The following is a 21647-nucleotide window of genomic DNA, read 5'->3' as shown; positions in this document are numbered from 1 at the left end:
GGAATGTTATCAAAACGTTTTTATACACTAAATATAACCCGACATTTAAACGTTTTCTGTAAAACATTTTTGTTTGCTGAGCAGTAGATTATCAAAACAATGTTTTTTAAGGTTATGAAACCGTTTTATACTCTTAATATACCCTTTATATAACCCGACATTTAAACGTTTTCTGACAACCTTTATAACCTTTTGCGAATGATGTCGAAAACGTTTTGTGTTTGCTGGGTGTACATCAAAAATACACTCATACAGCTTGTCTGTGCGCAGTGCGATAATACTCATACATATGAGAGAGGCACTAATAAGGAAGAAAAAATATGCTGGCTAGAATGCCAGTTACATTTTTTACCCGAGGTTATTTTCCTGGAATTAATGTATAGCTATTTTCAATAGGGACTAGTAAATAGTAGGCCTACTGCAACAAGTAATTCTAAGCATCTGACTTTTGCCCCAAATAGGATTGACAGACTCTCAACTCACAAACTTACACAAAGTTTTGAACTACCTAACTCAATTCACTTTTTTTTCAATACACAAGACACCCTTATATGTGACTCCTCGCCACAACTGAGCCCGGATGTCGCCAGTGCCACTATTGAGATATGCTCCATCGAACTTAACAATAAACAATAGGAAAGAAAGGATTTATTGACTGTTTTATTGATCACTACTTAAATGTCAAGTACTATAGACATGATATACATCATTTTAAAGCTAATTTCAAGCAGAATATTTTGGTTGAATATCTCAAAAATGATGATTGGCGACATCCGGGCTCAGTTGTGGCGAGGAGTCACATATATACAAGCTGCTGTGGTATTGGTGCAAAAATTCCACCCAGATTTTAACTCTCTATAAAATTGTTATACTCCCTCTATGTTCATTAATTTGGGCAATAAATTGCTCACTGTTTTAATTAGGAGCATAAACTTGATATCTCCCTTATTAAGGGTACTTGCCCATCAATTTCATTCAGGGGTGTGTTTGAAAAACGGCACAGCGCATTAGTAAAAAGAATAAAAAATACTAAAATTTTCACCAGGGTTCGAACCACTGCCAATTGCCCTATGAATGCTAAAGATGCCTACTGTGCCACGGTGACTGTGGTTAACATTCGGCGATTTTCAAAGATATACATATCAACACGTTTCTAGTGTATTGAAAATCAGATTTTGGTAGGAATACAGTCATAGAAAGACTTATGACTCTACTTGTCTGTTTGTTTTTCATTTAATACAAATTAATTTTGATGAATTGAACTGGTACGACTCTTAGGACTCGTGATAAACGACGATTAATTTTGTAATAATAAAATGAAAACGCTGGGTCACTCACGACGTCATTTGTAATTCATGTCAAAACCTTGGGAGGACCACACACATCCGTGTTACTGTATACGTGCGCAATCGATACTCAATGATCCAGACAATACCGTTTGAATATACCGCCCTTATGTATGCACCTGCTTGACACATCTTGTCATTTGCGGGAAGATATACTATAGGCCTACCCTAATAGCGTACAATAGATACCCCGCCGTAAATAGCTCTCTTCATTACCTCGCTGTGCCATTATATACGCGTAGTGTACGAACTTTTGAACCATATGTAAAACGGCACAGCGCATTAGTAAAAAGAATAAAAAATACTAAAATTTTCACCAGGGTTCGAACCACTGCCAATTGCACTATGAATGCTAAAGATGCCTACTGTGCCACGGTGACTGTGGTTAACATTCGGCGATTTTCAAAGATATACATATCAACACGTTTCTAGTGTATTGAAGATCAGATTTTGGTAGGAATACAGTCATAGAAAGACATATGACTCTACTTGTCTGTTTGTTTTTCATTTAATACAAATTAATTTTGATGAATTGAACTGGTATGACTCTTAGGACTCGTGATAAACGACGATTAATTTTGTAATAATAAAATGAAAACGCTGGGTCACTCACGACGTCATTTGTAATTCATGTCAAAACCTGGGAGGACCACACACATCCGTGTTACTGTATACGTGCGCAATCGATACTCAATGATCCAGACAATACCGTTTGAATATACCGCCCTTATGTATGCACCTGCTTGACACATCTTGTCCCTTGCGGGAAGACATACTATAGGCCTATACCCTAATACCTTATAATAGATACCCCACCATAAATAGCTCTCTTCATTACCTCGCTGTGCCATATTTTGTTCAAAAATGATAGGAAGGGACTGTTTTCAGCTAAAATGTTGGTTATCAGCAGATGTGTTGCAGAAAGGTAAGCGTACTCTTTATTTATTCAAAATATCACATATCAATTAATTTAAATTGGAAATCCAAAAAGGAAATGTCAGGTCAAAATTCTCACCTTAGAATTATTGTGAAATAAAATCAAACCAAATTTAGGCTCTGCAAACAACGTCCAATTATTTCCATTGGTGTTTGCTACACGTGCATATAATAAATTATGATTTGGGGCTAATTTGAGAAGAGTTAATGCCTCGAGTTTCAAAATACACCGAGTGATGTTTTTTGATCAAAAACATCGACAATTCAAGACTCTGTAAAAACAAATCAAGAATTTTCCGGGATAATTGTAACTAAGTATAATGAAAGTTATGATCTAAGCTACCAGATGCATCATTAATTTCCTGACTATGATATTTAGTTGTGGGAAAAGATTACTTTAATGTTTTGGCGGGATTATTTCCCGCCAAAAATTTCAACCAAAAAGAGCATGTAGCCTTAAATTGGAAATCCAAAAAGGAAATGTCAGGTCAAAATTCTCACCTTAGAATTATTGTGAAATAAAATCAAACCAAATTTAGGCTCCGCAAACAACGTCCAATTATTCCCATTGGTGTTTGCTACCCATGCATATAATAAATTATGATTTGGGGCTAATTTGAGAAGAGTTAATGCCTCGAGTTTCAAAATACACCGAGTGATGTTTTTTGATCAAAAACATCGACAATTCAAGACTCTGTAAAAACAAATCAAGAATTTTCCGGGATAATTGTAACTAAGTATAATGAAAGTTATGATCTAAGCTACCAGATTAATTTCCTGACTATGATATTTAGTTGTGATGTTTTGGCGGGATTATTTCCCGCCAAAAATTTCAATTAAAAAGAGCATGTAGCCTTCAATTGGAAATCCAAAAAGGAAATGTCAGGTCAAAATTCTCACTTTAGAATTATTGTGAAATAAAATCAAACCAAATTTAGGCTCCGCAAACAACGTCCAATTATTCCCATTGGTGTTTGCTACACGTGCATATAATAAATTATGATTTGAGGCTAATTTGAGAAGAGAAATGCCTCGAGTTTCAAAATACACCGAGTGATGTTTTTTGATCAAAAACATCGACAATTCAAGACTCTGTAAAAACAAATCAAGAATTTTCTGGGATAATTGCAACTAAGTATAATGAAAGTCATGATCTAAGCTACCAGATGCATCATTAATTTCCTGACTATGATATTTAGTTGTGGGAAAAGATTACTTTAGTGTTTTGGCGGCATTATTTCCCGCCAAAAATTTCAACCAAAAAGAGCATGTAGCCTTAAATTGGAAATCCAAAAAGGAAATGTCAGGTCAAAATTCTCACCTGAGAATTATTGTGAAATAAAATCAAACCAAATTTAGGCTCCGCAAACAACGTCCAATTATTCCCATTGGTGTTTGCTACACGTGCATATAATAAATTATGATTTGGGGCTAATTTGAGAAGAGTTAATGCCTCGAGTTTCAAAATACACCGCGTGATGTTTTTTGATCAAAAACATCGACAATTCAAGACTCTGTAAAAACAAATCAAGAATTTTCTGGGATAATTGCAACTAAGTATAATGAAAGTTATGATCTAAGCTACCAGATGCATCATTAATTTCCTGACTATGATATTTAGTTGTGGGAAAAGATTACTGTAATGTTTTGGCGGGATTATTTCCCGCCAAAAATTTCAACCAAAAAGAGCATGTAGCCTTAAATTGGAAATCCAAAAAGGAAATGTCAGGTCAAAATTCTCACCTTAGAATTATTGTGAAATAAAATCAAAACAAATTTAGGCTCCGCAAACAACGTCCAATTATTCCCATTGGTGTTTGCTACACGTGCATATAATAAATTATGATTTGGGGCTAATTTGAGAAGAGTTAATGCCTCGAGTTTCAAAATACACCGAGTGATTTTTTTTGATCAAAAACATCGACAATTCAAGACTCTGTAAAAACAAATCAAGAATTTTCTGGGATAATTGCAACTAAGTGCAATGAAGTTATGATCTAAGCTACCAGATGCATCATTAATTTCCTGACTATGATATTTAGTTGTGGGAAAAGATTACTTTAATGTTTTGGCGGGATTATTTCCCGCCAAAAATTTCAACCAAAAAGAGCATGTAGCCTTAATCCAAATTCTCTTGATTAATAGCTATTCATTGATATAAAATAACCTGATAGGAATATCAATTTTATGTAAAATTGACATATCTTTATAATATCTGTTGTAGTTAATCACCACCAACCAAATTGATACCAATAAGAGATTAGTATAATTATATCATAATCACAAAGCATCAAGTTCATTATGATAAATAAAACATACTAATTTTAGCATGGGAACTTTATAAAATGTTATCATTACATGTCACATCTAATGTCCTGGTTTTTCCACAACCCTGAGATCACAATAGATGTGCATTTCTATTAACTTGGTTATTTTGCCAAACTTATTGTGCATTTCCTCTAATATTATGATTATCCTATTCATAGGAAAAATAAGAAGTTGTTATTTAAAGTTCTCTTTCTGAGAGGCAAACAATGCTAGACACTTTTTCCTTTGTTAAATATTAGTCTCTCTGACTCTGTTAGGTTATTTTTTCAAAAAATAAGCTGAATATGCTGAATTTAGCTATGTCACACACTCCCTCAATTTCCCCTTGGAGAGACAATAGATTACGTATCGCATTGTTCATATGTACCGATTTCAAAATAAAGTAACGTGAAAGCCCCCACTTAAGTAAGTGGTGGTACATTTTGTTCTCATACAACCCACAGGTGTGATTAAGTCGTCGGCAGCACAAAAAGGCATACTTTACCGGCGATGTACAGTAATTTACAGCCCACCTCAATTTAGCCGCATCATTTAGATAAATTGAATAGAGGTCATTTTCGGTAATATTTCAAGCATATTATTGTACGAGCACCCGAATGTGGCTCTAATTTAGAGTTTACCTTAGTCTTATAATGAAAGACAAAGATAAAGACAATTTATCGCGTCTGACGTCATCTGTCAATCAAACTCGAGCACGGTTTGTTTACAAATGTCGTGATGATGACTTGCTGAACGCGGATTTATAACCGGGTGCCTTATTGTTAATTTTGCACCTTTTGACATGCAAACCATCTCAAAAGTTAGGTCTTTATAGTAGGAAACTTTCTTTGGTGAAGGCACCATGTCCACAATGCCTAGAAAAGCTCCCTTTTGCCTTGTAAAAGTACGTAATTTTTCGCCATTTGCTGCTATTCCTTTTCTCCGATCAGCACCAGATAGATCGTAATTGACAGTGACATCAGACGCGATAAATTGTTTTTATCTCTGTCTTTAATTATAATTTACAACATTTTAAAACAAAGACACATGATTATTATTATGCACTAAGAATTGTTTCAAATTAGTTAAAACAGATCTTGGATATATTAATGCTCTGCGTGCTAGCCATGCGCTTCAATGGAAAAAGTTCAAGTTTTGAAATATTTTCTCAAAATATCAAGAGTTATCTTAAGAACTACTGAATCAATACTAAGCTTGTTTGTACTAATTTTAAAGCATTTTTCGTGCTGATTTCAAATATGGTCATGAAAATTTACATTTCTGAATATTTTGAATTTCGAAAAAAAAATTGAAACTTGTCGTCTGCAGTCGACACCCCCGTGAAGAGAGTTAATAGATCAACGCAATGTGTGACTCCATTATATGAGTATACGTACCGTTATAATTTTTTGATGTAGTGTGTCTGTCAGACAATTGCCGGTTGCAATATTATTGAGTCTTACGAATTTTTTTCTGAAGGTCACGTCCTTGGGTAATATGTCCTGTTTCGCCGCAGGTTCATGATGTACTTCTTCCAGTGGATCTGTCTGAGTACCCGCATCAGCCGCCATTATAGTGTCTAAGGAAGGTGCCAATCAGCGTGAAACTTTGGTCTTTGCACAAGTTTTCTGCCAATTATTCAGTGTCAGTGTCAGTGCGCTGAGGGAGCATTCATTAGTACACACCAGTCAACTTGTTTAATATAAAAGCAATAATTCTTCCGTATGTCCGTTTATATATTTACTGCCTCCACCAAGGATGTTTCTACTGACCACATCCTAGACCAAATGATCTGGGACTACAAAACTACTGCATAAAGTCGACAACAGTTTCATAAATCGGGCCACACCTAAACCCGGCACCTACAGAAACACGCTAAATCACTGATATGAAATTACTGATATAAAACTGGTTTGTCTGCAGCACTCACTGGTCTGTGATGGTCTGAGCATGCATACAAAGATTGTACAACCCGTGTGTTGTAAGTTGGGCATGATCACTCAAGCTTAGTATTAAATAACTGGCTAATTTATAGCAGAAAAGATGAGAATAGCGTAACATAGCGTACAATTGTAATTATTTGCCATTGAACTTTGGTCACATTTTATCCAAAATCATGGGTGTACGTGTGTTCTATATCTTAATAACTATGACATGTCAACTGATAACTGGCCTATCCCTGAAATCAGTATGGTCTATCACTCTCCTCCGTTTTGTCTCTTCCTAAGACCATAGTCCATTGTGACAAAGTGGGATAATTGGGGCAAACATCTTATCACTGCAAACACACATATCTTTGTAGTAGGCACCTAGCGACATCCTATTCCTATCTTCTCTGTTTTTAGGTATCTAGTCGAATTGGAATATAATTAGAGCAACCTAAACAAGGATAAGGGACGACACGACCTGGCACCCGTCTACCACAACATCCTGTCACATGACGTTGTTGACAACAACTCGTCATGTGACACTCATCAAGATCAATAACATCAGTTTGAAAAAGGCTTAGCGACCGCAAGCCGAAAGCTCATGTAAGTGAACATTTTTGTTGTGAGAATAGCCATAAATTCACCAATATAATTAGAGTAGTATTATTAACCAGATTTTGTGTGTACGATACAAATGAAATTTTAGATTTTTAAAGCAAGCTGTAGCCTAGTTCCAGATGGTTTAATATGAACTTAGTTGATACGCATGAGTAAAGTTGACCCAAATTTTCGCTGTCGAATGCATTTATTAGTGAGTTAGTGAGTTAGTGTTAGTGAGTTAGTGTGTCATAGTTAGTTAATTACTCAGTTAGTGTGTTAGTGAGTTAGTTCCTAATTGAAATACATTTGTGCATAAAAGTATAGTGGAACTAGAAAATCAAATGTAAACAATAATATTTACTCGTATTTTTAAAGGATTGTTCATTTTTTGCATCCTTTTTAGTACCTTTTCCAGGAGATATCCACGAAAAAAGGTAATTCCCAAATTTCAGTTGATTCCGATTTTGCGTTTGCGAGGTATGCCTTATAATGTGTATTGCTCCTCTCCATAGACAATGTGTTGTAATTTCTTTCTGGAGTACCAAAACAAAGTCAAATTTCAAATATTTTTGCTAAACAAATTAATCTGCATGAAATTATGTAGCCAGAGCTTTCCAGTGGTATAAAAATCTCTACTTTTTTTGAGAAAAGTGGGGGATGATTCTATGGATCACGAAATGCCCTTTTACGTATGCATTTAAAATATGTGTCTGGTAGAATGCCAGGGTTAATACAAAGTGTGAAATCAGTTGACAACTCCCATGCACCATCCTCTATAGTGTATGGGAAGTTAAACAATTGTATGACGGGTTGGTTCAATAGTTAATATTCCAATATTCCACTTCCCTTTGATATGGGAAATGTCTTTGTGTTTACACCAGCGGTTTGTGACGCAGACACGGGAAACAATTATTTTACCACCAATCCGTTACAGTGAACAGGTCTATATTTGACCTACTTTTTTTGCAGTGTCAGTATCTGCATGTCGTGTTTGTCACCAAAAAGCAACACTCCACACAGCCATCCCCCCACACACAATCACCAACACAAAACAAGCAAAAACGACAACAAATACCTATCACAAATATCAACCCTATTCTTGATACTGAATACCACATTTTACGTTGATTCCTTCCATTATGTACCCATATACCATTTTGTCCTAAGCGCTACCACAGACTGAACCAACATGAGCCTGAACCACATTATATATGCGTATGACATATCTACGTTATTTATTCTTTGATCCTGGAGACCGCGCGATCATGATCGACTGTCTTGATGACGCAAAAATCGATAATATGGGCTTTGCAAAACAAATGAAGTTCAGTAGACAATATATTATCGATTTTACGTCACCAAACATTCGTTAGTTCCAACTTAAACTGTTACCATTGGTGAATGGCAATTGATTAACGACGTAGATGGAACTCGGCATTATATTTTAGACAGCCTAAAAAGTCTGAGAGTAATTACCAGGACATGGAAAACAAGATCAATGCATTTGCAACATCTTGCTACAGAGTCAGTTAAACATCAAGTTTGTGGATGATTCAAACGAAACCATCTACAACCTGACCAACACCACTCCACTGGTTGCCAGAGTCAAGATTCATCAACCCAAATTTATCGGCCATGTGGCTTGAAGATGGCGAGCCTGTGCAAGACTATGCGTTTTATATTCCACCACATGGGAAGAGGAAACCGGGACCCCAATCGCGCGCTACACTGGCTTACAGTATGTCCAGCACCTCTTGGGAGATACTACAAAAGGATGCTTCTGACAAACAAATTGTTTCATGGCTTGCCCAAGATCGCATTAGTTGACACAAAGAAGCGTAGTCGTTCTCCGCAGCCGACTGATGATGTGATGATGAAAAAGTCTGAATACTGCTTTATGCACCAATCTATAACAACTTCTATTTTCGTTCCATTCCAATGAACATATACATTTATACGTCTCTGGTTTGTCTACACTAGATTATTCAGACATTTGATTTTGCCTATATTAACCCTAACGTGACCAAAGCCACAAAAAGCTACAAGAGCAAGAAACTGCGAGCGCAAGTATTCCACGTGATGCGATTGCGTTATCATGCGAAAGCATATGGTGCCGGAAAGCTTGGCCGGCCAAAGCAATGCCCCGTGGCAAGGTATGGCCGTGAGCGGGTCAGGGGAGGGGTGGCGGGCCGTGGCCCCATTCATCACATGGACCGTCCCTATATCTTAGGTCATCGGTATACGACGGACCCCGGTAATCTAAAATTTTGGGCAAACAATTCAGAATTGGACTTTCAGTGCCAGAAGTGGGTAAGTTTGTAAGTTAGTAATAGCTGCCAGGTCTGTAATGTAGTTTATATACTTGTGTGAATTCCAAAACAAAAGAAAACAAAGATAATGATCTGTGGAGGAGATACAAATCAGCAAGTGAAGGTGAATGGAGAAGATGTGGAATTAGTTGACACTTTCAATATTCTGGGACACTAATAGACAATGCAGGGGGCAAAACAGGAAATCAAACACCTAGCCATGGCAAGATCATCAGCAATTCTTGATACAGATATATGGAAAGACAGAGGTATTTCTAAAGCTACCAAGATTCATATTATGGATGCTCTGGTTTTCCTGATTTTGTATGGCTGTGAAACGTGGGCGGTTGGAATGACAGATAAGAAAAAGATCATGGCGTTTGAAATGTGGTGCTGGCGGAAGATGCTGAGACTATCGTGGAAAGAACATAAGACCAACGAATTTGTAAGAAACCAAATTGGAGACCATGCTTCCGTGTCCCAAAAAATAGATCGTTTTAAACTGGCGTATTTTATCCACATTTCTAGAAGAGATGGTCACAGCATGGAGAAGACAATTATGCAAGGTCACATAGAAGGCAGTCGTAGAAGAGGTCAGAAGCTTAGATGGACTGATGGAATTCAAACATGGATCGTAACAGGTCATCGGTTATCAGTCTCGACGCACCCCCACCGTCTGGCAAACAAGACAGAAGCTGCTGGAATACCATCATCAACAGGGTCACAAAGGGTCAGTCATGACCCATAGGACCACGACGACGACGACGACGAATTGCCAAATGGTCCAGGGCAGCTATTTCACTTACCCACTTCTAGCAATGAACAGTCGAATTTCGTGCGTGCCGGATGTCTAAGGGGAAGATCCCCGGGAAGAGCCAAACCACAATTACCAAAAGTTGCGACGTGCTTCTTCCCTTTCGCCTGTTTACACTCAACAAAATGTTGACACATAGAAGGACAAATATTTCTACAATGAAGAGCTTATTTCCAAACCATGTTACGTCCACAACCACATGTTTCTCATTTACTTGTGTGATATAATCACAATTACTTTGACGAGTTTGACATTAGCAACAATGAGTTGTGCCATCAACAAGTCATTATTTAATGCTTAACAATATGCAGACTATTATTCTCATTTGGGAACCAAATGTCTAACACAGTATTGTTACTGTTTGCATGTAATCCACTGTTCAACTTTTAATATACCTATAGCATCACAACCCATTGCAATGTCCACAGGTAAATCAGAAACATGTGTTTGTGAACTTAACATGGTTTGGAAACAAGCTCTTCATATATATGTTATGTAAAACCTTCAGGACTTCTTTGTTTTAAGTAAGCCTATACATTATTAAAAGGCAAATGATAATAAGAAAAAGAGGGTAAGAAATATATAAAAAGAAATAAACAAGTAAAGTAAATAAAGAAGAATATTATTATATATATTCTTACCAAGAACGTCTTCTGATGTAATGTGTCCGTAATCTGTTTCCCATCTATGAGATTCTTAAGACGCACATATTTTGGTTTCTGCTCCTTTTGTCCAGCCACTGCAAGTGCTGTGTGACCCACTGGTCCATTTGTCTGCGCAGAAGTAGGAGGTGATTCTTCCTTCTCGGTCTGCATTTCAGAGTCAGCCATTTCTACTTTTCGGACGACTTCTTTACTGGTGGAGATTATCGTAGTGGTCGCTTCATTACTGGAATTCTTCATTGCTGGTTCTTCTTCAGAAGCAGAAGAACGTTTTTTCGTAACTGCCTCTCCGTTTACAAGACCTTCTATTTTCTCAGTAATTTCCCTAAAATCAGCACTGCTAACATCTTCCAGTTTCATTTCGGGAGGTATGGTCAGCCCGCTTAGAGTTTGTTCATTGGTGGGAGTAGCAGCTTCTGAATCATACGGACATGCTTTTGGAATGACTTCAAAACCATTTTCAGTTCCTGGGGTTGAAACACCAGACAAATTACTTCTACTTCGGACAAGAAACACTCTTTCAGGCCATTGAGTACCAGTTGTAACCAACCGCGACTCGCTTTTCTCGTCTATAAGAGTCATTCCATTTCGTACCCTATCATTATCGTAATCATAATCGACTGATGGGCGTGGACTTCCCTCGAAATAAAAATCATCAGCAGCCATCCTATATTGGTAAACCTCGCGAGGGAAAGACCCATTCCAGGCCATTACACTTTGATACTCAGGAACATTTCGGTTACAACAACAGGGCGATTGCTCACGATATTGAGTCGCATATGTTCGTATTGGACTCCCAGTGTGACTCCCTCTTGACGGAGACCGCGAAGCACTTCGAGCCCTTCTGACAGGACTTGCATATCTGACAGCATTATCGTTATGTAAGTTCCTCCCCCATCCTTGGCCAGCTGTTGGAGACGTTCCACCAGCTTTTCCGCGTCTTTTCTCCGGCCCTGTTTTCTCACTCTCCGGATCAGCATCAGTAATTCTTACAACTCTTACGGACCCATCTGGACCCAATACGCTTTCCAATCTCGTACGATAACCATCAGGACCTCGCAACACAATAACACAAGCAGAATCCATAGGAACGCTCCGTAAGACTTCAAGAGCGGTATTATATGGTACATCACGTAATTGTACACCATTTACGGCCAAAAGAACGTCTCCGATTTGTACCAGACCAGACTGTTCAGCAACTCCACCTGGAATAAGATCTGATATAACAACTGGTGGATTGTTCTTACGTTTTCTAACCAGGAATCCTAGACCATGGGGTGGTCTTTTCGTCAGACGAACGGAGAATGTATTCGGTTCCTGCTCCATCATTGTACTTTTTTTTTCCACGTCAGAAAATGCGATGAAATTGATTTGGAGTACTTTTATCCCACTCTAGTTATGGAGCAAAACAAAATTCTTATATAATCCAAAGGAGTAGTAAAATTCCATTCAAAAGTAGGGCTTGTATGATAACGTAGAAAATTCCTCAAAATATAGACCGTAAAGTTTTCACAATCTTCTCTTTGATAAGATTTTGCTTAAGTAGTTTATAGCGACAGCCACACTGCACTTGTACTCCTCTCTGATGATGTCTTCGAGCCACACAGCAAGTCATGTAAAATACTGGCTGAGATATCTCCCACCTGTATAAGAAAAGACAATAAAATATTTTAACAACCAAATATAGCCAGTAAAAAACAATACAAACCTGAGAAAAGGGATTATACAATGTATGTATAAAAAGTTAAAAACATTGAAGCCAATTAAACCAGAAACTTCAGCAGCAGTATTAAGTTTAGGTATTGAACAAGTTAGCAATGGTTGTAACTTAACTTTCCAAACTATTTAACATGGCGATAGGAGAAAACAAGTTTTGAATGTATTGCCCTTCACTAGCCGTACGCTGTAACTCTGATTATCAAATAATATGCATAAAGACCTGGATCGTAATTCTATGAACATTTCACATGCATGTATGTTTACTCGCACCTGTACGATTAGTGCCTTCGAAAAGAGCGGTATTGTATTCAATCTATGATTGCATACATACACAGACATGACAGGCGCAGCCTACTTATAGTGCGGAGCAATACTTTCAAAAATTGCTTTCTACTATCGCTATGGTAACTACTTTAAAACAAAAATTTGAAAACTTAAATGGATTATGTTATCTGATGTTTTTTTTCTCATTTGGCCATGCACCGCTTTTTTAATCGTCTATATACATACATTATTTGCTCTATTTTGAGAACCAGAAAGCCTTAACTTACATCAATACTTTCTGCCCCTTCCTTAACAGCCCGAAAAGGTTGACCCAATTTTTTCACGGTCGCTTGAAAAAGTGAAGAGCAAAAAAAAAAAAAAAAAAAAAAAAATAGGATTTTAGGCGCTAGCACCCTAAAAGTAACCATTTAAAAAAAAAAATTTTTTATGCTTTTTCAATTTTTATCGCCCTTTTTTCATTGCTAATTCGTTTTGCCGCCCACTTCGTTTTTGCCGCCCCTGCTTTTTGCCGCCCCTTCTTCTTCCGCCGCCCCTTCGTTTTTGCCGCCCCCTACTTTGACCCCGGGGGGCTGGCGCCCCCAAAGCCCCCCCCCCCCAAAAAATACGCGCCTGACGTACACGCCACTGAATGTGACGATGTGCAACATTAAAATACAATGGTATCATTCACTCCAAAGTAACCTTTTCACGCCAATTTAGAATACAGCTGAAAACACACCTGTCACGTTATACGGTATTATACGTGTACTCTAATTGTTTGTAATTTCAAGAAATAGCATTGATACATTATAGTCATGTTAGTGCACAGCCGTTTTGCGAAGTATGTGATTAAGTTTATTTGAAGGCCAACTCTATGAACCCACAGATGATAATTGTAGAGTGTTACACAGGCATTAAGGGATCTGGAATGAGCATTTTGAGCGTTTCGACAGTATTTCTTGTGGGACATGAGAGCACATCAGGCATATCGAATTGCATTCTGAATACGAAGAATGTCTTTCTGATACCAAATAATTTTCATTTTTTGAAATTCACGATATAATACACATTTTATGACAAATTATTTAAAGTTGATATTTGTCACATTTTTGATATACCGTAAACGTTCGCCTAATGGCGCTTTTGGATTCTTAGAAATGTGAGAGCGCCATCCCTGTAAAAGCCGACTATTATCACTGATCATTAAGGGTACGTGTAGTTAAAGGGTGAAACCTATCGACACATACAATTATGAACAAGATCAAACAAACTTGTTCATGATAATGCGGTAATCATTCACCTGATACGTTGTGGCCCAGTGAGCAGAGTATTAGACTATAGTGCGAGGATAAAGAGGACTTGTGGAGAAGATTGATGGTTCGAATCTCATGCAGTAATTTCTGACAGATTATGATGTCTGTCAATGTTTTTTTCTGATTTGAGGAAATTTTATTCTCTATTTTCTTCATTTTATCTTTAACATTGTTTATATAATTTTATTATTTTATCTTGTATGTGTCTTTTTTCATGATTCTTTGTTTTTATCGTTTCATTTTAGAGTAACTCAATCCATTCAATCAAATGTTGTAATGAACCTATTTGATTGTATAGGCATTTGTTATGTGTGTGAGACGAACTTTCAAGAAGTCTTTCAATTCGCGCGAGCGTCCTTGCCTATGCATCAGTGGTCATAAGAGGTATATCATTTCATTCGAAGGGGGGGGGGGTCCCAAATATACGGGGGTCATAAAGTCTTGGAAAGAATAATAGGAGGGGTCATAAAATGTTTTATGACCAAAATGTATAGGAGTCACACGATGACCACAGAAAGTGTGTTATTTTATTCAAAAAGACTGATTTCAATACAATTTTGGGGTTTGGGATCATAAAATTTTTATTGACGCAGACTTTTTGTAAAAAAATGATAGCCCTCTAAGAGGATTCAAAAGATAACCTCTGCCACAATAATCCCTAGTTATATTTGTTTGAAATTGTTCCACGGAGGATGTATCACAATAGGCTCAGTCTTCAAATGATATAAATAAAATTTGAATGAGTGAACGAACAAAATCATACAACGACCAACTGAATATAGGCTGTGCATATGACGTATCATCCCGTAAATATTGCGGACTACTCAAAATGCATTCAACAAAAGCATGATTGCATCTACCGCGACAGTTCGTCTCACACACATAACAAAATGCACTACGATCAAATAGGTTGATGACAACATTTGATTGAATGGACTGCACTGCGCCATGATTACGGGGAAGAAACCGGTTCAAATCCTTTGTTTGGAGCCAATCGATAAACGCAAGGCCTCTATAGCTATCGTTGAATACTGGCTATGATTCCACAACACAATGAGAACATGTTATAAGGCGCTTTGGAAGGCACACAATACCCCAATGGCTTTCCATATTATGTGCACTCAATAACTATTCAGTATCGAAGCCCGGTATCGAAGTTACGTAATGTTACTATGTCAACGGGATCAGTCGCTTAAGTAATGAACCACGATCGAAACAATCAGTAGCGTGATCGTAATGATCGCCATACAAACATGCAGTGCTTGGTTCCGATACCATCACGGAGTTACGTAACTACTTCGTGGTCTGATAGTTATAGAGGCCCTGCATGAAATTATCGATTGGCTCCAAACAAAGGATTTGAGCCGGTGTCCTTCACCGTAGTTATGGCGGAGTAGTCCATTCAATCAAATGTTGTCATCAACCTATTTGATCGTAGTCATGGTAGTGCAGGGTTATGTGTGTGAGTGAACTGTCACGGTAGATTGCAATCATGCTTTTGTTGAATGCATTTGAGTAGTCCGCCATATTTACGGGATGATACGTCACATGCAAGGCCTCTATATGATCAATGGTCTGATCTACTTGGGTTCGATCCTTTTAAGAAAAGAAAAAATAACTGATCATTTATAATGCATAAATGAATAAAGTAATGTAGTTACACAATTTGAAACATTGAGGCCGTTCTATATTTTTCAAAGGTCATTTAACTGTTAAATGTAGTGGAATATATCTCGCATTGATAGGTAGCAGGTGGAGCAAATTTTGTCAGCGGTTTTTGTTGCCGTTTGTTCGCAGTGCCTATTTATCTTTAAAAAATGAGAAAATTAAAATTAAATAAAAAAAAATTCACAATATTCGTTCGTAAAATGGGGACAAAATCCAAAAACATTTCTTGACCCTTCTTCACATAAAAGTGGGGGCAGAAATCAAGATTCGAACAAGTACCATTCACCATTCAGGCGCACCCTCTACCGACTGAGCTAACGGGTCAGACAATAGAAGGGTGTAATTTTGAACTGAAGAATATTAAAAAAATAAAAAGAAATTACAATGTTATAAAAAGATTTACCAAAATAACGTATGAATCGATTTACAAATTAAGTCCAATGGCACTTTGAGAAAGAATACCTGAAGAAACCCCAAAACATTTGCTGCTCTAGCAACTAACCTAGTGACCTAAAGTATTGGGTCATGTCACGATATTTTTTTGAGGCATTATGTCCAGGTTGCTCAATTTAACATACACGTATTTAATGCTGTTGAGATTTTACAAGGATGGCGCTCTCACATTTCTAAGAATCCAAAAGCGCCATTAGGCGAACGTTTACGGTATAACAGTCCTCGAAGTACATTTTATAAATCTAATGATATATTCTTAAAGTGTATGTAGCTGGGAGGAAAAGCCGACGATCAATTGAAAATTGTGACCTTTCATATTGAAGATATGGATTTTTTCCCCCAAAACACCAAAATAAAAAGGTCTTTTTTTTTTCGTTTTAAAAAAAAAAATCCATATCTTTAATACGAAATGTCAAAAGTTTCAATTGATCGCCGGCTTTTCATCCCACCTACATACACTTTAAGTATAAATCATCAGATTTATAAAGTTTACTTCGAGTACTGTTAAATATCAAAAATATCAATTTTTAATCATTTGCTATAAAATGTGTATTACATTGCGAAATTATTTGATATCAGAAGGACATTTTCGTATTCATAATGCAATTCAATATGTCTGATGTGCTCTAATGTCCCACAATAAATACTGTCCAAACGTTCATACCCCACCCCTTAACTGCAGTACACACATTTGAACATGTAAGCGCACTTCTAATGAAAAAAGGTAGCAACCACATCCCGAGGGAGGATTGACACAGCGTAACAAAACTAAATCGACTGCAATACTGCTAATTACTGGATATGATTAGACTAATTTCACACCGACTCCAAGATACAGACTTACTGGGATACTAATCATGTTTGTAGCGATTAGGAGCCTTCACTGTAAATAATGTGCAACCTTTGGCCTAATTTTGTGTCTATATTTGTTGAAGAAAATCAACCCTTAATATTTTATAATCATTTGGTGTGCTTAACAGCTTCGACGCCATCCTATGACTCTACTCTAAGTGGCAGAGGGCGATATAAACCTTTACAAACGGGGCACGTGTGTTTAAAAAGACACAAGTAAAATGAAAGGTTTTGCAAACACTGTCTCGTTAAGTAAACTTGTTCTGGCCCACAAATGAGTTAAAATGCTTACTTTAAAGAAGACACGATCTCTTTTATTTGCTAAGAATTCTCCTCTTTTACACAGTTACTTTGTCTACAATATAGGACACACTACTCCCACAATAATTATGAAAGGTTTTTGCCGGTGTATTGTGAAGATATCTAAAGAATTACTTTTCTGTAATTTGGCGAGACGGTTCTAGAGGTACTTGCATCTGTGTGTCCATACCATTATTTAACCATGTTCAGGTGTTTAAAATTAGTCTTTTCCAAGTTTAAAGTTTACATTACGTTAATATACTAGTGATAAAGCATAAGAAAACAATTTAAGAATATATGTATTAATTTGATTCATTTCTGTAAACCAATGCCAAAGACAATGCCACAAACACAGAAAGTAATAGATTACATACAAATGGAGCCAATCAAATTTATACATATCCATGGTGATGTTACGTGTACATGATTACCAACGTAATCATTTAATGCTAACACACCTTAATGCTAAAAAACTTAAGCATTCTGTTAACACCTTACTGCTTAATGCTAAAACACCTTAATGCTTAGAACGTAAGCATTTGTGTACCAAAGTAAATCTAACCACAAGGACAATTGCACGTAATATGTACAAACAGAGCTAATATAACATTAAGCTGCCAGGCTGCTATAGTACCAACAAATTATTGAGAGACAAGTGTGATGGCATGGCTCCTAGTAACGGTGAAGATCTCTGACCCAGTAGAGTATTATGACTACTACCGCAATACAAATAGGGCATGATAAATCTTTGCTATCCAAGTTAAGCTTATACACATATACATACTTATATACAAAAGGTATTTAGGACGCAATTCGCCGCAAGGCAACATTGCGTTTACAAAATACATCGAATCAGTATAACAAGTTTTAAAACAACAAAAGTTCAGAAAAAAATGAGCTTTTACACTTTAGAAGCCAAAAATCTGTGATCGGTTAAAAATCCGTGAAAATCTGTAGTCCAACACAGATTTTTCACGGATTTTTCAACCAGTCACAGATTTTTCACAGAAAAATGTTTCTTAGTGTACAGTTTCTTTATGTATGGATATATGTGCAGTGGTAGCTCTGGAGTAGTAGGTTATTCCATCCAGGCTTTGGCAGCAGATGGGGGCAGCAGTAGCAAGAAATCTCCGTTCTCCAGCAACAGAGCTGTATCACCAGCTTATGATTTAAAATGTGACACCCTAGCAAAAACAAAAACATTTTCAAAACGTTTTAAACAGGTTATATTTTGGGTTTTGTTTAGATAAAAACGTTTTAACAACATTAAATGTCGGTTATAAAAGAAAACGTTTCAAAACGTTCTGTATGAATCACACTACAACCATATTTTTAAAATGTTTTTAAAATGTTATTGTAAATATTCTTTTTGGCAAATGTTAGAATATTTGCAGTATGTAATCAACAAATGTTTTTGAATGTTATGAATAACATTTCATACCCTTTATATGCCCTTTATATAACCCGACATTTAAACATTTCCTGTCAACCTTTTCTAATCTCTTGCGGCTGATGTCCAAACGTTTTGTGTTTTGCTGATACGTTTAGAAAAATGATTACGATGCTACAAAAAATGAATAAAAACAATTTTAACGTTCACGTCTCACCAGAAATAACATTCACATACAGGTTTCATTCGTTACTGTAACTTGAATGATTATCATTATACCTTATTCCATATTTGTGTACAAATTACAATATCTTTTGTATATGATATGATTAATGATCACTTAACAGAAGGGATATATATATCGCTATATATCTCCGCTTAAAACTACTATGAAGCACATTAATCAAGGAATCCTCGAATTCTGTCAGCTTTCCACAAACTTAAAATTGACAAGTTAAATTAGGATTTCCTACGTGCTGTATGTTTTCACCGTCTATATTTGTTTTGTTTTATATTATCTTTATATCTTTTATAAACGGATATCCTATAGTAACAGTGCAGGTGCAAGAATCCTATTGAAAGAAATGCGTCTGTATGGCGTTACCTTATGCATATGACCTCCATTTAAAGACATCTAAGTGCAAACGAGTCTTTAAGTTTGTATTTTTATGACGTAGAATTTCCTGATCGGTTTCAATTTCTTTCGCATGATACTATCCATTACCAACGTGGAGGTATTCCACAATTAAATATAGCTATGCTGGTAGGTGTACGGTGTTTTGAATTGGATTGGATAAGTATTTTACCTATGGTAAGAGTTGTTTTACCCGGCCGTGGCTTGGTCTGGGCTGGGTATCGTTTCTTATACTGGTTCCTCATTTTTTTTTTTTTTTTTCTTTATTTGTCTTTCTTCTGTCAACACTTGCATTTGTTCTAGTATTCCCATAGCTTTCGTTATAATACTGATAATACATGTAGTTGCATCATATTAAACCAGTCCTGAAACTTGCAGGAGCGAGTACCCAGAATCTTCCCAGAATCTGGGCTGTTATCTTGGTTATGGGAGACTTGCGGGAGCTATAGTGCCAAGAAGTCTCCCAAAAGCTTCTGAGAGATAACCAGGAGACCTCCTTTAAAAATATTTACAAAGTATCCCGGTTTGGGATACCTAATTTGTATGTGAAAATATTCAGAGACCTCCCGGAATTCTCTGGATAAACGGCAATATTTTGCTATGGGTATAATCAAGAAAAATATTCCCGCGTATTCTCTATGGAACATAGCTATACTCCAGAGAACAGAATAACCAGTGTCCCGTGCTTATCATGCGATACTTTCTATATTGCATGCAATGTGATTTAATTTCATAGTCCGTAGTGCATATTGACCTTTTCGATTGTTTCTATACGTGGGTGTCATCACTGTTTCCAATATTATTTGTTTTACAGATGATTCTCAACCATGTTTATTTTGCGCAATTGATTGTTTCATTAATTGTAGCAACATTTGATTGTGTTTTGTCTAATGCGTGCAAACTGTTAGCTATCTTTTCCCATTCTTATACATTTATAAAGGATTTCGAGTAAAGTGCATTCTCCGAATTATTATGTGGAATTTGTGCCGTACATGTATATTTCGTTTGTCTTAAGCTTTGAATTTAACACATTTGCACGAACATCTAACAGCATTTCTGATTGGTTGATTACTTGAAATGCTCATTTCAATTGCCAATTATGACTGGGCTTTAAACTATTTTTGGTCAAACTTGCATCTTATAAATACCCTCTTTTATTGGTTCAAAATTGGACATAAAATTCACTTTGGCCAATCGGCAGATAGTTCTCATAATGTTGAACTGTCCTTCACTCTTGTAATATAAATAATGGTTTTGATTGTTTTGTTTTTTTATGTTTGTTGTTGTTGTTGTTGTTGTTTTGAATCCGCGGTTAAGGCAGTATTTGCAGATGTAACAATAGATGTTGCACTTTGTTGATGCGCGTTAATAATGTTTAGATTATCGTGGTTGTAATTTTGTCTTAATTGCGCATCAACTATATCTACGAGTAGTATAGTATTAAAGTTTGTCTCTGCCTTCCCAGCAAACACAAAACGTTTTCGACATCATTCGCAAAAGGTTATAAAAGGTTGTCAGTAAACGTTTAAATGTCGGGTCATATAAAGGGTATATTAAGAGTATAAAACGTTTTCATAACCTTAAAAACATTTTTGATAATCTACTGCTCAGCAAACAAAAATGTTTTACAGAAAACGTTTAAATGTTTGTTGTTGTTGTTGTTGTTTTGAATCCGCGGTTAAGGCAGTATTTGCAGATGTTTTAATAACATTCCAAAAACATTCTTGAAAACTTGATACAAAACATTCCAAACAGAATGTTATTTTGGGGTTGAAAAAATATTTTGCGAAAAATGTTTGCCCAAAATATTTTCAATAACGTTTTAAAAACGTTTTCATGACCTTTATATAACCCGACATTTAAATGTTATTAAAAGGTTTTAAAAAAACATTTTAAGAACATTTCTGTGTTTGCTGGGTTCAAATATTTTAACATAATGTTATTTAAGTATTGACACAATATTTGGCAAAAATGTTTGCAAAAATAGTTTACAATAACATTTTTGAAAACATTTAAAAATATTGTTGTAGTGTGTTTTCATACAAAACGTTTTAAAACGTTATCATGACCTTTATATAACCCGACATTTTAATGTTATTAAAACGTTTTTACCTAAACCAATAGCCAAAATATAACTTATTTAAAACGTTTT

General features: G+C 36.3%; 1 protein-coding gene across 1 annotated transcript in view; it reads right to left on the bottom strand.

Annotated features, from left to right (window-relative positions):
• The window catches only part of LOC140164511 (nitric oxide synthase, salivary gland-like), a 61562-nt gene extending 49304 nt beyond the window's left edge, over positions 1 to 12258 (bottom strand). Inside the window, 1 exon segment of the mRNA XM_072187806.1 lies at positions 10882 to 12258. Within this exon segment, the coding sequence (XP_072043907.1) occupies positions 10882 to 12231 (1350 nt within the window). The 5' untranslated portion in view covers positions 12232 to 12258.
• Positions 12259 to 21647: the final 9389 nt, after the last annotated feature.

The sequence above is a fragment of the Amphiura filiformis genome, chromosome 11 (assembly GCF_039555335.1).
Source record: "Amphiura filiformis chromosome 11, Afil_fr2py, whole genome shotgun sequence".
Taxonomy (NCBI): Eukaryota; Metazoa; Echinodermata; class Ophiuroidea; order Amphilepidida; family Amphiuridae; genus Amphiura; species Amphiura filiformis.
The sequence above is the reverse complement of the archived record's forward strand: the minus strand, read 5'-3'. Positions and strand labels throughout refer to the sequence as shown.